Genomic DNA, 15,561 nt, shown 5'->3' with positions numbered 1-15,561 from the left:
CATGCTGCAGTGAGAAGCCATGCAGGAAGTGAACATTTGGCCTGGAGGAGGCTCAGTTTTGGATGATGGCTGCAGGAGAAGCCAGCAGTCCAGAAGGAGGATGTTTGCTTGAAACTTGGCCAAAGGCCAGCCTGCCAATGGGCTGGCAACTCTTCCCAACTCTGGGCAGTCAGGACTGAAAATATTAGCTTCCAAAGGCACAAAGAGAAGTGAAGAAATGGGATGAGGAAAGATAAACTAAGATTGAGGAAGAAGCCTACTGAGTTTTGAAATGGTGACCTGAGACAAGGTCTGTCCAAAGATCATCAGGCTGAGGACACTCTGGCCACGGGCTGACTTTTTGGGCCTTTGCCTGTCTTCCCTCTGTAGAAGTTTCTTGTCCCCTCTTTCTAGAGATCTGTGTGAGTTGCTCCCTCATCTCCTATTGGTCTTTGTGCCAACGTCACTCAGCCCTCCCCTGACCACCCTACTGACTTGACAGTCACAGACCTTGCTTATATTCTTGATTCCACTGTACTTATCACCATCTCACGCACCGTATATTTTCCTTACTTGGTTACTTTTTCTCTCCCTTCACTAGAATGGACACTCCCTGAAAGCAGGATTATTTAGAACAAGGCCTTTAATATAAACAAAGGCACCCAATTAAAATGTGTTCAATCAGTGGACATGAATTGACAGCAGCGGCAGTCACAGAGAAGGCAAAGCTTAAGACTGGGCCTACAATATCTTTACAAAAAGAAGTGCCCCTCCCCAGCTACAGAGCATTTGTTTCTGGGGTTTGGGAGGGATGGTACTAGTGTCATAAGTTGTAAGACAAAGAGAAAACTTATGCAAGGGAAAAACTCCAGTGAAGAAAGTAACAGAACTGGAAGGATAAGAAAAAGGAAGGGAAAAAAACACCTAAAAAAAGGAAATCCCAAAAGAGGATTAAATTGGATCAAAGATAGAATATAACAGATTTTTTTAAATGGCATTTTGAGGCACTAGCCTTTTACCAATAAATGTTGTATTATTAGAGAACTTATGAGATGTACGGGACCATCAGTGATCAATTACTTAAAAGTCTCATGATGTGAAGCCACTCGAACCTCAGAGCAGAGGTTCTCTCAGTGGCTTCTCACTCCCTTCCCCCCTCCCTTCTCCTTCCCTCTAATCCTCCTCTCTTTCCTTATCCCCTTAGGACTACATGTGCACACACCCACAAAGACCAAAAAATCTGTGGAGAGAAATGCACCCACACAGAGGTTTATACCTAGAAGCACATATGGTCAGGTTAGGAGGACCCATCTCCACAGCTTATATCCACATGACTGCAGAAAAATAGAGCTGCAAGAAGATGCCCACAACCAGTTTCCACAATGAATTTTAAAACAAATTTAATTGAATTAAACACACAAAATAAAATGTACTTTAGAGTAAAAGAAATATTTCAGGAATCCTTTTGTTAGCTCCCATATTGTCATTACACAGACATCAACAATTTATGCATGCTGACTCCTGCATTCGGCTCACTCCTTCTTCCAATTCCACCTATTAAAATCTCTCTGCTTCAGGCACCAGCTTAAACAGCATCTTCTACATAAGCTTTCCCAGATCATTGCAGCCAAAAATAATCTCTCTCCCTTTCATAGATTATATAGCAGTTCTTCTACCAGGCACTCTCAGATGCTTAAGCACTACTGTGTAGACACTTATTATGTCCTACTATGCTGAAAACATGTAACTTTCAAATGATCAAGATTCACTTCTAGATAACATGTATAGCCCCTATGATGATTTATTCAATAAGTAGTTTTTTTTTCATATAAAGATTTATCCATTTTATTTGAAAGGCAGAGTTTCAGAGAGGCAGAGAGAGAGAGAGAGAGAGAGAGAGGGCTTCCATCCACTGGTTCACTCCCCAGGTGGCCACAACAGCTGGAGCTGAGCCGATCTGAAGCCAGGAGCCAGGAGTTAACTCCTGGTCTCCCACGCCGGGTGCAGGGGCTCAAGGACTTGGGCCATCCTCTACCGCTTTCTCAGGCCATAGCAGAGAGCTGGATTGGAAGTGGAGTGGCCGGGACTCAAACCGGCGCCCACATGGAATGCTGGCATTGCAGGCAGCGGCCTCATCTACTACACTACAGTGCTGGCCCCAATAAGTAACTTTTAATGGGTAGCATTTTCAGCCATGGAAAACTGAGCAGGTGGGAGGAAGGCAGCGGAGATGAGAAATGGTGGCATTCACTTTTCTCTGTTAGGAGGCTGAGGACTGAGGTCTTTCCAGCAGCCCGGTGTTTAAAGTTGCTCTCCCTGCCTATATGGAAGGTCAGGAGGGTAGAGTGTAGTTGGAGGAACAGACAGATGGGAGCACCACGAGTCAGTATTCCTCAGCTTTCCCAGTGGAAGGCTCCATTTGTCAAGGTTTTCTGAGTCAAGAGCTTATTTGGGGTGGACCCTCTGTAATTTAACTGGAAAGAGACTGAGACATAAATCAGAATGCTGACTTACTAATATACACTGGGAAGTAGAATGCCCTTCTTCTGGTGGATCTATTTACACTGAAAGTTCCGTTCCACTCAAAAACTGTTTGATGAACTTGTAATCAAGGCAGGGGCTAGTGTCACTGGGCTGTGACTGCTGACGCCCGTGCTGCAACTAGAAGACACGACTGATGGGAGGAGCTTGGTGTCCACCTGAGTGACAGGGGAGACCTTGGGAGCCAGCCTTGCACTTTGGCATCCACTTTTTAGATTGCTCTGCTAACCTCCATTCTTCTTTTCAAAAACTACTAGACATATGAGTAGTCCGCAGTTTCAGACATTGTTAACCATAGGCATGTCTGTATCCTTTCAACTTGAATTACACGGAGATGGCAAGGCTTAGTGGAGTTTACAGTCCACCTTTGCTCCATCCCTAAGTAGCTGTGTGGCCTTGGCTGGTTCCGTTTCCTCGTATATAACGTGTGATAGCCTTAGCTGGGTCTGCTTGGTGGGGAGGACTGGATGAAGTCACATGTGTTATGGCCCTGGCTCCCCATTGTGGTGCTCAGCTCAGACAAGGTCAGTTCCCCCTGTTCTCTGTGCCCTGAATCCTTCAACTTCTGTTTTTTGCTATGTTAGGTCATTGCTGGGGATGCCCTGACTCACCTGCTACACAAGACTTCTCATAATGTTGTTGACAGAGAATTTCTCTAAATTTTATGGCTCTTTTGTCAGAGGTTCTCCTACTCATGACTGTCCCCCTCCCCAAAAGCTCTTTTTTTTTCTTAACTAAAATATATCATATATAGGAATTAAATTTTAGAATATTTAGAAGCATTTCTGTAAATTGGAAAAAAAGATGTAGATCCTAAAAACATTTTTGAAATCATGACTAAAATTTCATTTTTATGGGAAAAATATGTATTACTCAAGGCATATGTAAATGTAGGTTTTTATTTTTTTAAAGATTTATTTATTTACTTCAGAGGCAGAGTTAGAGAGAGAGGCAGAGGCAGAGAGAGAGAGAGAGAGTGAGAGAGAGAGAGAGAGGTCTTCCATCCTCTGGTTCACTCCCCAAATGGCTGCAACAGCTGGAGCTTAGCCAATCTGAAGCCAAGAGCCAGGAGCTTCTTCTGGGTCTCCCACGTGGGTACAGGGGTCCAAGCACTTGGGCCATCTTCCACTGTTTTCTCAGGCCATTAGCAGGGAGCTGGATCAGAAGTGGAGCAGCTGGGACACAATCAGTGCCCATATGGGATGCCAAAATGTAGGTTTTTCTTTGGTTGAGTGGATAACATTCAGTGATATTTGATAGAATATATATTTATATAAGAATAAAATTCATTTTTCAGTCATAATAATACATTATTTTGAGACATTAATATTTGAATCATTTGATTATAAAATGCTTTATGGATATACTATTAGTTCAAAGTGTTCTACATATTGGCATGGACTTCTTTTGTGACAAAGTTTTTTGTGATAAGATCTTAAATACAAATGTGATTTCTTTAAATGGATGTAAGACTATGCGCCATCTGTTTCTTGTTAAGTAAGTTTTGATAGTTTGAGTCTTTCAAGAATTTGCTCATGTCTTAGTCCATTCTGTGCTGCTGTAGCAGAATACCAAAGACTAGGTAACTAACTGAAAAGAAAAATGAATTCTTGCAATTCTAGAAGCATCGGCCTCTGATGGGGACGTGTTTGCTGCATCCTCACACTGTGGGTGGGGATGACCACTGTGTCCCCACCCGGCAAAGGAGAGAGGGCTTATTCTTGCAGGCCCTTTTTATGGCAGCATTAATCCACTGATGGCCTAAACTCCTCCCCGAAGGTCCTACCTCCCAACACTGTTGCATTGGCAATTAAGTTTCCAACTCATGAATTTTGGAGGTGAAACTTTCAAACCATAGCAGTTCATTTGCTTTATAGATAGGTCAATTTATAGGCATTAAAATTTTCATATTACTAATTATCCTTTTAATATCTTTGGGGAATTTGTAGGAAGTCACCTCTCTCATTCTCACTATTGGTAATTTGTATCTTCCCTCTTTTCCCCTTCTTTTCCTATAATTCCTTAGAATATGAAGGGATCTGGCCTTGTTGAGGATCTTATCTCTGAGCAATGGTTTTTGGCTTTGTATAAAGCATCCTCAAGTTTCTAAACCAGGCTTCTTGGATTGCCATGGGTGTCCACAAATGAAGACCATGCCCCTGAAATGGGATCAGGTTTTGAGTCTGTGGAGAGGGATGTAGAGTCATGAAAGTCTCACTAATTTTGAGAATTGTTAGGAAGCCAGATGCTCCCTGTTACACATCCCTAGCCCAAAGCCCTATTGCTTAAGGATTTATTTGAATGCTCATTTAAGATACAGGTTGCTGGACTGTGGCCCATGATATTCTGAGTCATCATGTCTAGGGTGAGGCCAAGGAATCCATATTGCTACAGGTCTCCCAGTGGTTGTGAAGTAGGGCCAGGATTGAGAGCTGATGTCCTTTTAAAGCTTCTGTCAACCCTGAGACTCTGTGGGGCTTGGAGCATTGAGTGGGCAGGTGCTGCCCTCTAGTGTCTGCAGTGCTGTGCCTGTCGCTACTCTGGAGCCTCCTATGGATTCCCCTGGAAACTTTAGCTCTTGGGCATTAACAAAGATGTTTGTGTGTAAAAGCATTGCTGCTGAATGGCAGCAGCTACGCATCTCTGTCCTGGTACCTTGGTGCATCTCAGAGGTTCACTAGGATTGTTTGAGTCAGGGATACAGCAGAACTCCTCCTAAGGCTTGAGTGAGGACAGAACTCACACTGGTGGCATGTCTGGCAGCACTTTCCTTTACAAGGCTAGAGTACTTAGGAATTGATAGCCACGAGCAGTTTCCTGAAAACTATTTTCATCATTGTGGCACTGCAGTGTTATGAAAGAAGCGGGAAATCAGTAAGAATCCTTTACAGTTGCGAGGCCTTCAGTGTCCAGAGATTTTTCATGTACTGCCTCTCCTTTGTTTTCTGCTCATTCTAAATCATGAGGCAGGAGGGGCAAATGTGATGATGCTTGCCCATACCATTAAAAATGAGACTTAGCTGCCTTCATTATGTGACTGTGTCCTTGTTTGGGAAGACAGTGATTCCCTTGTCCTATCCATACCAAGTACTCTCCATCAACATGTACCACATCAGTAATAAACCCCTGCTAAAGGCTTACTCTGCAAAAAGTTGTAAGACCATTTTTGGTTCAGGCCTCAGCTATTGCTCCTCAGTTCTGAGAGGAGCAAGGGCAGGGCAAGTTGCTGCAGAGTTTTCAGCAGAGTTTTAGTGGCTTAGTGGATGACAATGTCTGTGGGTTATCTGTAAGGTAAACGGCACACGTACACTGGTCGGAGCAGGTGCTTTTGCACAATGTGTTGATTTTGCCGGAGGCAAGGTCGGGCTAACAGGAGCTAGAACTGCTGCAGCAGAACACGAAGCAAGAGCTAGTTGGGTCTGAGTAACAAAAGCAATACAGGCTGAGTGTCCTTAAATGAAATGCTTGTGACCACAAGTGTTTTGGATTTCAGATTTTAAAAAATTTCAGAATATCTGAATACACATAATGAGATATCTTGGGAATGGGATCCAAGCGCAAACATGAAACTTATTTTATATACATATATCTTATATGCTTAGATTGAATGTAATTTTTTTTTGACAGGCAGAGTTAGTGAGAGAGAGAGACAGAGAGAAAGGTCTTCCTTCTGTTGGTTCACACCACAAATGGCTGCTACAGCCGGCGCACTGCGCCGATCCAAAGCCAGGAGCCAGGTGCTTCTCCTGGTCTTCCATGCAGGTGCAGGGCCCAAGAACCTGGGCCATCCTCCACTGCCCTCCCAGGCTACATCAGAGAGCTGGACTGGAAGAGGAGCAACTGGGTCAGAATCCGGCGCCCAGACCGGGACTAAACCCTGGGGTGCCAGCGCCGCAGGCGGAGGATTAGCCTAGTGAGTCGTGGCGCCGGCTGGTATTATGCTTTTTAAAATTAGAAATCCCTTTAAAAGTTACTTGAGAAGGGAGGGAGGGAGGGCCCATAATGGTCCCAAGGCTGGGGCAGGGTAATGCCTAGAGCTGCGAACTCAATCCAAGCCCCATGTAGGTAGCAGAGACCCATCACCTGCTGCCTCCAAGAGTGTGCACTAGAAGGAAGCTGGAACTGACAGCTGAGCTGGGACTCAAACCCAGGCATTCCAACGTGGGACATGGGCATCTCAACCACTGGGCCAAAGCCTGCCCCTAGACAATTTATTGTATTTATTTTGACTGTGGCCTACCACATGCAGTCAGGTGTCATGTTGGTGCTCAAAAAGTGTCTGATTTTGGAGAATTTTGATTTCAGAGTGTTGGATCCGGGATGCTCAATCTCTAAAATGTAAACTACTTTGTAGGTATGTTGACTTGCTACTAAGAACCACTTCTTTTATTTTAAGATTTATTTATTTGAAAGGAAGGGTTATAGAGGCAGAGGCAGAAAAACAAATAGAAGTCTTCCATCCACTGGTTCACTCCTCAAATGGCTGCAATGGCAGAGCTGGGCTGATCTGAAGCCAGGAGCCTGGAGTTTCTTCCAGGTCTCCCACGTAGATGCAGGGGTCCAAGGACTTGGGCCATCTTCTGCTGCTTTCCCAGGCCAAAGCAGAGAGCTGGATTGGAAGTGGTGCAGCTGGAACTTGAACCAGTGCCCATATGGGATGCCGACACTGCAAGCAGTGGCTTTACCTGCTATGCCACAGCACCAGTCCCAAAACAGCTTCTTTTAAAATAAATATTATTTATTTAAAAGAAGAGAGAGGAGAGAGAGAGAGAGAGAAAGAGATTGATTCTTCCACCTGCTAGTTCACTCTCTAAATGGCCGCAACTGCCAGGCTGGTTCAGGTTGAAGCCAGGAGACCAGAGCTCCATCCAGGTATCCCATGTGGGTGGCAGGGATCCAGATACTTGGGCCATCTTCTGCTGCTTTCCCAGGCACATTAGCAGGAAGCTGGATTGGAAGTACAGGTGCTGGGACTTGAACCAGTGCTCCAGTATTGGATGCTGGCATTGTGGGAAAAAACTGCAAGCTGCTTTTTATTTATTTTTTTAAAGATTTATTATTTGAAAGGCAGAGATAGAGAGGGAAGGAGGGAAGGGGGGAGGGAGAGAGAGAGAGAGAATGAATCTTTATCTGCTGGTTCACTCTCCAAATGGCCACAATAGCCAGAGCTGGGCCAATCTGAAGCCAGGAGCCAGGAGCTTCTTCTGGGTCTCCCATGTGGGTGCAAAGGCCCAATGACTTGGACCATCTTCTGCTGCTTTCTCATGTACATTAGCAAGGAGCTAAATCGGAAGTGGAGCAGCTGGGACTCAAACCAGTGCCCCTACGGGATGAGGTGCCGGCACCTCAGGCGACCCCCTTACCTGCTATGCCACCGTGCCAGCCCCTGTGAACTGCTTTTTAATTGACTTTTTGTTAGCCCGTCATTCAGTAGTTTTTGGTTGAAAATGTATTTTCCTTCCTGTGGTATGGAATTGTCAAGTTTGGGAAAGATGTGGCTCAAATTCATCCCATCTTTAGGTGGGACTTTCATCTTTACTGTAAGAATCTATTTTGTTTCAGTAAATGTAAGAAAGATTTTTAAGAGAAACATTCATTAATCTATTTCTTTGTCAAGTCATTTCCAGAATATGCTTCTTTATAGCATTGAAAAAACTCTTTAATTAAAAAATTTTTTTACTTGTGGTAGCATAGTTAAGATAAATGTACCATTTTAATAATTTTAAGTGTACATTTTAGGGCATTAAGGATATTTGCAATGTTGTGCAACCATCTCCACTATTCATTTCCAGAACTTACTCATCATCCTAAACAGAAACTTTGTACCCATCAAACAGTAACTCTCCATTTCCGCTTCCACAGTCCCTGGTGAGGTTGGCCCTTGTTTCACATAAATTAGTCTTGTCTTCGACTCTAGATTTAAAAGTTTTAAAATGTATTTACTTTCATTTTTTATTTGAAAGGGAGAGACTCAGAAAGAGGGAGGAGAGAGAGAGAAAGATTCCTTCCATCTGCTGGTTCATTTGTTAAATGACCACAACAACTGGGTTTGGAGCCAGTAGCCTGGAACACAGTCAGAGTCTCCCACATAGGTGGCAGGGACCCAGATACTTGCAGGTACCTGTCGCCTCCCATGGTGTAAACTGGAGTTGGGAGCAGAACTGGGACTTGGACCCAGGCACTCTGACACGAGAGACAGGCATTCCAAGTGGCAACTACCCAACTTAGGGCTGAGCACATTCTGAGCAACTACCTCCTGTTTGTTGGAGGACTGGATGCTACGGAAAGGACCAAATGACCTTCTCAGAGATTTCTCAGCCTAAGACTACTCATCAGGGCAAGAAATCCTGGGGTACTGGAAGCATACCATAGTGTCACCAGGGACCAAGAAGTTAACAGTGTGTGCGGACACAAAAGGAGTGGTAGGTAGTGGGGTTGAATAGGAGAAATCCTGCCCTGCATAAAGGTGTTCGAATTCAGATTTTCATAAAACACTCTTTCAGCCAAACATTCCAACTGTGGTGGATTCAACCAAAGAACCTGTAATCAAAATTCTTGCCAATAACCTGTCTCCATGAATAGCCCATGTGCTATAAGCTCTGGAAACCCAGTCTTGGACAGAGCTCCAGAAGTGGCCTCAACATGTGCCCAAATGGAGGCTAGTTTTACAGTCTCTTCCCACTCATCTAAAACTGTTATTTAAAATGGCAGCAGCTTTTTCCTTTCCTTGACATATCTTACATGAGCCTCTTCCATCATTGCCTGTGACATCAAAGATCTGTTTCCAAGACAACAGTATAATGTCTGCCCTATTCTCTTCTGTTTCTAGTTATCTTCCCAGTACAGATGATGTAGTTCATGGGGTTCCTCTGACAGAGCACTTTTTAAGTGCATGCAGTATGCAAAAAAGACTCCGTTATCCGGGAATAGGCAACAGACTATTGTAGGAATAGAGAGAATGGAGCCATCAGGTGTAGGAAGTCAAGAGCAGATGAAAAGGTATATGATGCCTGTGACTCAGGTACTTCCTCTCCAGACTTTGCAGCCCATATGGACATCAGATACCTTTATCTGAACACTGAATCACCATAAGAATTTCTCTAGGACAGATAAAGGCCTGTGATATGATGCCTGGCTTATGAAACAGAAGGGTTTTGTGATGCAGTCCAGCAGTGTGGATCTATCTTCTGTGATGCAGAGATGACAAGATCTAGAATCTGGAGGCATTAGGTTCCAAGACCCTGGAAGCCTAGGAAGAGGGATGGCCAACAAGGTTTAGACCATGTTGATTCCCACTTTTATTCTGTGGGATGTTGGATATCCCTTATGTGCCTATGGATCCATCTTCATTATTGGATTAATTATTTGGCAAGTGAAAAAGAAACGCCAAAAAATAAAGTTGGGACCTCACAGGAGCTGTTGCCTGGTAGGGAAATACTTTGACTATGATTGAATTGATAAGTCTCAAAAAAGATTTTATCAAACCTTTTTTTCTCTTGATCTGCCCCCATCCCACCCCCTATCCCCCTTTTAAAATGGAAGTTTACTCGTTGGGTTCCAGGGTATTTCCCAATTTGGCTGATTGTTCTGGTTGGTGGCCATTTAGGGCCTCTAATGGCTGAAATCTTTGGCTATTAGAATCACCCAACCCTTAAACTGTTCCACTTTTCTTCCTGTGTCATCCTAAACTCCCTAAGAAGTTGTCCATGGAATGGGGGTGGGAGTATGGAAGAGCCTTAAAGTGAGTCAGAGTAAGAAGAGACGGGAACTGTTGGGAGTAAAAAGGGTCAAGAAAGAAAAGGTGAAAGAGTATAGAAAGTTGGGATACAGGAAAAAATTGGAAAATCTTTATGAATTTTGTTTCATTTTATACATGAAAAGAAAATGGTGCCTCAGCTTTACTTTCTAATGTTTTTGTCTTTAAGCATCACCAAAGAACCAAACAAAAGCCTAGAGATAAAGCAAAAGGTAAAGTCCTGATCTCTTCTCTGAGTCCCTTCTACTGTGCGTGAGGTTCCCCCGGATCCTGGCGCTCTAGGACCCCTCGTTCCAAAAGCCTGGTGCCTCTATTCACTGAAACTCCAATAACCCCAAATGACAACTTCTTACAGAAACTGAGTAGGAAATCAGAGCATTCCAAAATTCTCTGTCTTCCTCTCCTGAGATTAAAGAATGAGGAAGAGGCCTGCACCGCAGCTCACTTGGCTAATCCGCCTGCGGCGCCAGCACACCGGGTTCTAGTCCCAGTTGGGGCGCAAGATTCTGTCCCGGTTGCTCCTCTTCCAGTCCAGCTCTCTGCTGTGGCCCAGGAGGGCAGTGGAAGATGGCCCAAGTGCTTGGGTCCCTGTACCTGCATGGGAGACCGGGAGGAAGCACCTGGCTCCTGGTAGTGGCCATCAGGGGAGTGAACCAATGGAAGGAAGACCTTTCTCTCTGTCTCTCTCTCACTGTCTAGAACTCTACCTGTCAAATAAAAAAAAAAAAAAAAAAGAAAAGAAAAGAAAAGAAAAAAGAATGAGGAAGTATGGCAGAGAACTTTCCTGGTTGATTTACTAGTTTTACAATCCTGTGGAAGTCACTTTATCTCTATCTTGTTATCCACAAAATAGGCATAACACCAATGATCCTTTTTTGTTCACAGTGTGGTTGTGAAGTCAAAACAGATTAGGTATGGGACAACACATTGTAAATGGCTAAATGTACACAAATGGGACTTACAGCACTGGTTTTTGGAATTTTTCAGTCCCCTCAAATTAGCAGCCTTCAGCTTCCTACAGAATGTTCCTGAATCTTCTCCTATTCTACCTAACACTGTCTCCTGGTTCCTCAGCAAAGAAAACTTCCCAGGAAGAAGCTGAGAAGCTGCAGAAGTTGATCTCTGTCATGAAAAGGTGATCTCTTGCTCTTTGCAATTTCCCAACTCACAGCTGGGCCTGTAATGATAGCTCTGCTTGGCCTGGGGCAGGGAGGAGGAGGGATAATGGCTGGGAGGGACACACACACACAGTGCAGGGACACACACACACAGGATAGAATGGAGCTGACATAGTTCAGGAGTGAAGGGTCACCCAAGTCTATGCTAGTGTCACAGTGGTTCTGGAATTCAGGATTTGATTAGTGCATCAGTTGTAAAAGATACTACATAAGGCTACACTCAGATATGAGACAAGGCCTCCAATTAAGAGAATGGGTCGTCATCATCATTTCCTCGTTACAGCTACTCCCTTTCAAGGACAGACTCCTGAATCTGGCTGAATCTGCTGACACTGCCTCTTCTGGTTCTGTCTTCAGGGAGCCAGTTCCTGAGACAGACCTCAGAAAGGAGCCTATCATCTTATCCTGTCTTTAAGATCTGTGGAGAACAGGATTTGTTCTCAAGAGATGCTGGATACAGAGGCAAGAACACCAAATACCCCCAGAATGCAGAGATCCCACAAGGCCCTCATTTTCCACAGTTTGGATGTCCTGAATACCAGGCTCAAGCTTTCTTTGCCTAAAATGAAACTGATCCAGCTTCTGCCTGGCAGTATTTCTGGTGATGGCCCACCAGATAACCACTTGGCCGATTCCTTTCTCCTAGTGTATTTGTTTGACAAGGCCAGCAGAAAAGCGATCCCAACTCTAAGTCCTCTCTGAGGAGCATGCCAACACATGGCTTGTTTGAGACTTTCTCCAACAAGCCCTAGACTCTCAGTCTAGCCTATCGTACCTTGCCGAATGGTATTTTGTTAAGAAGAGAAGCAGAAGGGTAGGTGCCCAGAAGGTACAGGCCCTAGGTCTTGCAAGACTAGAGGAGGGCAATGTCTATGTCCAGGCCACACTCTTCTAAGGAGGCAGATGTCACTCCATCACTGACAATTGCCATGTTTCCCTCCCCAGCCAGGGCTGGATTCCCAAGGAAGAAAGTGTGCGGCGGCTCCTGTGTGCAGACCCCTGCTGCCCAGTCTGCAATTCTGTGGCTCTAGAGATTCATCGGTTGCTGGAGGGTGGGAACAAACAAGTCTCCCCAACTTTTTCGGTGCCATCACAGGGCTCTTCTTACCTAGAGATGTTCTCCACATCTAGTGTGTCTTTCGATCAGAGTCAGGATCTACATTCTGAGCACTCTGGAGAGCTTTCACTGCCATCTGGCCCCACACGGTCACGATTAGTAGATCAGAAATGTGTAACTCAGTCAACTTCCAGGTTAACTGGCACAGTAAGCATTCAAGACCATTGTGTTGATCACCACAAGCATGGGAAGGGATTTAAAGTTCCCGACGTGGCCCAGGATGTGGGAGCTCTCTCTTCTTCAAGTCTTGATGAACCTGGGATTTCTGTGAAGAAGCAGGAGAGGAAGAAGAACAAAGTCACAGCTGTCCAGGAGAATAAAGGTCAGCAGCCCTTACATTCTAACTAGGTTCCCTTTCTTTTTTTTTTTTTTTTTTTTTTTTTTGACAGGCAGAGTGGACAGTGAGAGAGAGAGACAGAGAGAGAAAGGTCTTCCTTTGCCGTTGGTTCACCCTCCAATGGCCGCCGCTGCAGCCGGCGCACCGCGCTGATCCTGGCAGGAGCCAGGAGCCAGGTGCTTTTCCTGGTCTCCCATGGGGTGCAGGGCCCAAGCACCTGGGCCATCCTCCACTGCACTCCCTGGCCATAGCAGAGAGCTGGCCTGGAAGAGGGGCAACCGGGACAGAATCCGGCGCCCCAACCGGGACTAGAACCCGGTGTGCCGGCGCCGCAAGGTGGAGGATTAGCCTATTGAGCCACGGCGCCGGCTAACCCTTTCTGTCCCTGAACCTATAACTACTGAACCCAAAATGACCCCTATGATATTGCATTCCTTTTATGTGCCATTCCTATGTCTAAAAGGCCCTGATATCCTCTAAGTACAAGGATATAATGGCATTTCTACACTTGAGGGCTTCCAAGAGCTGTGAGGGAGGTCCTGTGGCAGCTTTACCATACCACTGTCAATGTTTTCAAAGGTTGGAGAACAACCAATCAACCATTTGTTTCATCCTTAATACCACTTCTAATGAAAGTTGAAATATAGGCTCTCATTCCCATTTACTCTGGGCTTCATGGGAGGCCAGCAAGTTCACTCAAGCATTCTCAGTTTTCCATAGTGAGACCCTTGGTCTGCCTCTAGAGATCTCTTCAGGGAGCCCTGGGCTCTTTTACTTCAATGATTTCTTCTTCATCTCTGTACTGCCTAAAATTTCCACCCGTCTTGGTTAGTCCCACCATCTTCCCTATATCCTCTAATTCAGGTTTCCTACTCAGTCGTTGACAAGCTCATATCAATGTCCAATGTCCAATGTCAATTGACTCTGCGCAAGTCTGAGGCCTTGGTGTAGCACCTGCTGGAGAGGCAGTTCCAGCTGCAGTGTGGCTTGCCAACAGTTGACCACTGATCCCAGTGGATGTAAAGAACCATTCAACATATGCCTTGAGCCATGTTGTAGCCCATCCCACTAAACCTAGGAACCTCTTTGAGGGGGAAGCCCATTTCTGTCCTCACGAGAGAGGCTGCACTCTTTTGGAGTATGTCCAGAGATTGCTGAAGCTCCACCTCCCGAGTGGTTGGAACGATAGGTTGATTTATCATTGCTGGGGCCTGCCCCAAAAGATCTAGCAGTCTGTCCAGTTGTTTGTCCCCTGCTGACCAGCAACCCCTGCCCTGGGCAGCTTAGCCCTAGGGCAGCACAGCTCTGACTTGTGTTAGTCTCCCTCACCCTACAGCCCTGGAGGCCAGTGAGGATGGTGCCCTGACTTATCCATTGTGGCAGCAAGGCCAGTCCACAGTTGCCTGCTCAGGCCAGGGCAATGTTGCAGAACCACAAAGTCTACAAATGTAAGAATATCTGCCAGGGCATTGTCTGCCCACACTTAAATGTGCTGAGACTGCAAATCACTAGGTTGGCAGCATTCCAGGGGCCCTGGAAGCAACTTGGTTCCCTTGTCTTCTGGAAACCTGGAAGCAGCATTCAGCTCCTTCACAAATTAGAAGTGACACCTGGAATACTGACAGGCCTTGACAAGCAGCAACAGGCTGCACCATATGCTGTTACTGATGACCCTGAGCTGCCTGGGCCCAGTCCCAGAAACACTTGAGAAATTAACACAAGTTTTACTCTTCCTGTTAGGGTTGCATGCTCTCTGTTACCTGGCTCTCCCAAGAGTCATGACCCTGGTAATCACTAGCCAATCTGTAATCACATGGGCCCATCGGAGCCTCTGACTCAGTTGCATATGAACAAGAATGTGTAAGTCCTGGGCCATGCATTCAAGATGCCAATGAAACTTTTGGATACAGTGTACAAGGGTCCAGAGTGAAGTGAACAGAGATGGTGCCTATAGACAGTCAGACAGATCCTGACCATCCTTAATCATGTAATATACCCCTCTTGGCCAAACTGAATTTCTGCCAGAAATATAAACTAGAGATGCATTTTGGAAGTCCTATAAAGATGGAGGCATCCAGAGAACAAACTGCAGCCATCCCAAAGAACATCTACCTAGGGGTACTTTAGGAGTCCATAAACTAAGGGAGAACATTGCTCTAGGAACTCCCTCTCCCACCAGGCATCCCATGTGTTCCAGAGTCAGAATGGGTCCACCTAGGCCGGCGCCGCGGCTCAATAGGCTAATCCTCCACCTAGCGGCACACCAGGTTCTAGTCCCGGTCGGGGCGCCGGATTCTGTCCCGGTTGCCCCTCTTCCAGGCCAGCCCTCTGCTGTGGCCAGGGAGTGCAGTGGAGGATGGCCCAGGCGCTTGGGCCCTGCACCCCATGGGAGACCAGGAAAAGCACCTAGCTCCTGGCTCCTGCCATCGGATCAGCGCGGTGCGCCGGCCGCAGCGCGCCGACCGCGGCGGCCATTGTAGGGTGAACCAACGGCAAAGGAAGACCTTTCTCTCTGTCTCTCTCTCTCACTGTCCACTCTGCCTGTCAAAAAAAAAAAAAAATATATATATATATAAAAAGAATGGGTCCACCTAAAAGAACAGCTTGCAATGAACTAAAGACAGTAGTGTAGCACCTAGTTCTAGAGCAGTAT

The 15,561-nt window shown here is 45.6% G+C and overlaps 3 protein-coding genes across 7 annotated transcripts in view; 2 read left to right on the top strand and 1 right to left on the bottom strand.

Annotated features, from left to right (window-relative positions):
* PHF24 (PHD finger protein 24) overlaps nt 1-12,692 on the bottom strand; it is an 80,500-nt gene extending 67,808 nt beyond the window's left edge. Inside the window, exon 1 of one of the 2 annotated variants that reach the window (XM_051844411.2) lies at nt 12,563-12,692. In XM_051844411.2, coding sequence (XP_051700371.1) covers nt 12,563-12,581 — 19 coding nt within the window. In that variant the 5' untranslated portion in view covers nt 12,582-12,692. The remainder of the gene's footprint in view (nt 1-12,562) is intronic. The other variant, XM_070053694.1, reaches the window with a different exon arrangement.
* LOC100347365 (protein SPATA31F1) overlaps nt 1-15,561 on the top strand; it is a 100,018-nt gene that overhangs the window by 38,554 nt on the left and 45,903 nt on the right. The window lies entirely within an intron of this gene.
* The window catches only part of SPATA31F3 (SPATA31 subfamily F member 3), a 54,807-nt gene that overhangs the window by 37,840 nt on the left and 1,406 nt on the right, over nt 1-15,561 (top strand). For 2 of the 4 annotated variants that reach the window (XM_051844445.2, XM_051844441.2), the window contains 3 exons: nt 10,446-10,488; nt 11,351-11,411; nt 12,400-12,893. In XM_051844445.2, coding sequence (XP_051700405.2) covers nt 10,446-10,488; nt 11,351-11,411; nt 12,400-12,893 — 598 coding nt within the window. Of the gene's footprint in view, nt 1-9,590; nt 9,947-10,445; nt 10,489-11,350; nt 11,412-12,399; nt 12,894-15,561 lie in introns of those variants that run through there. The other 2 variants (XM_008271831.4, XM_051844448.2) reach the window with 2 other exon arrangements.

Source organism: Oryctolagus cuniculus, chromosome 1, assembly GCF_964237555.1.
Source record: "Oryctolagus cuniculus chromosome 1, mOryCun1.1, whole genome shotgun sequence".
Lineage (NCBI taxonomy): Eukaryota > Metazoa > Chordata > Mammalia > Lagomorpha > Leporidae > Oryctolagus > Oryctolagus cuniculus.
The sequence above is the reverse complement of the archived record's forward strand: the minus strand, read 5'-3'. Positions and strand labels throughout refer to the sequence as shown.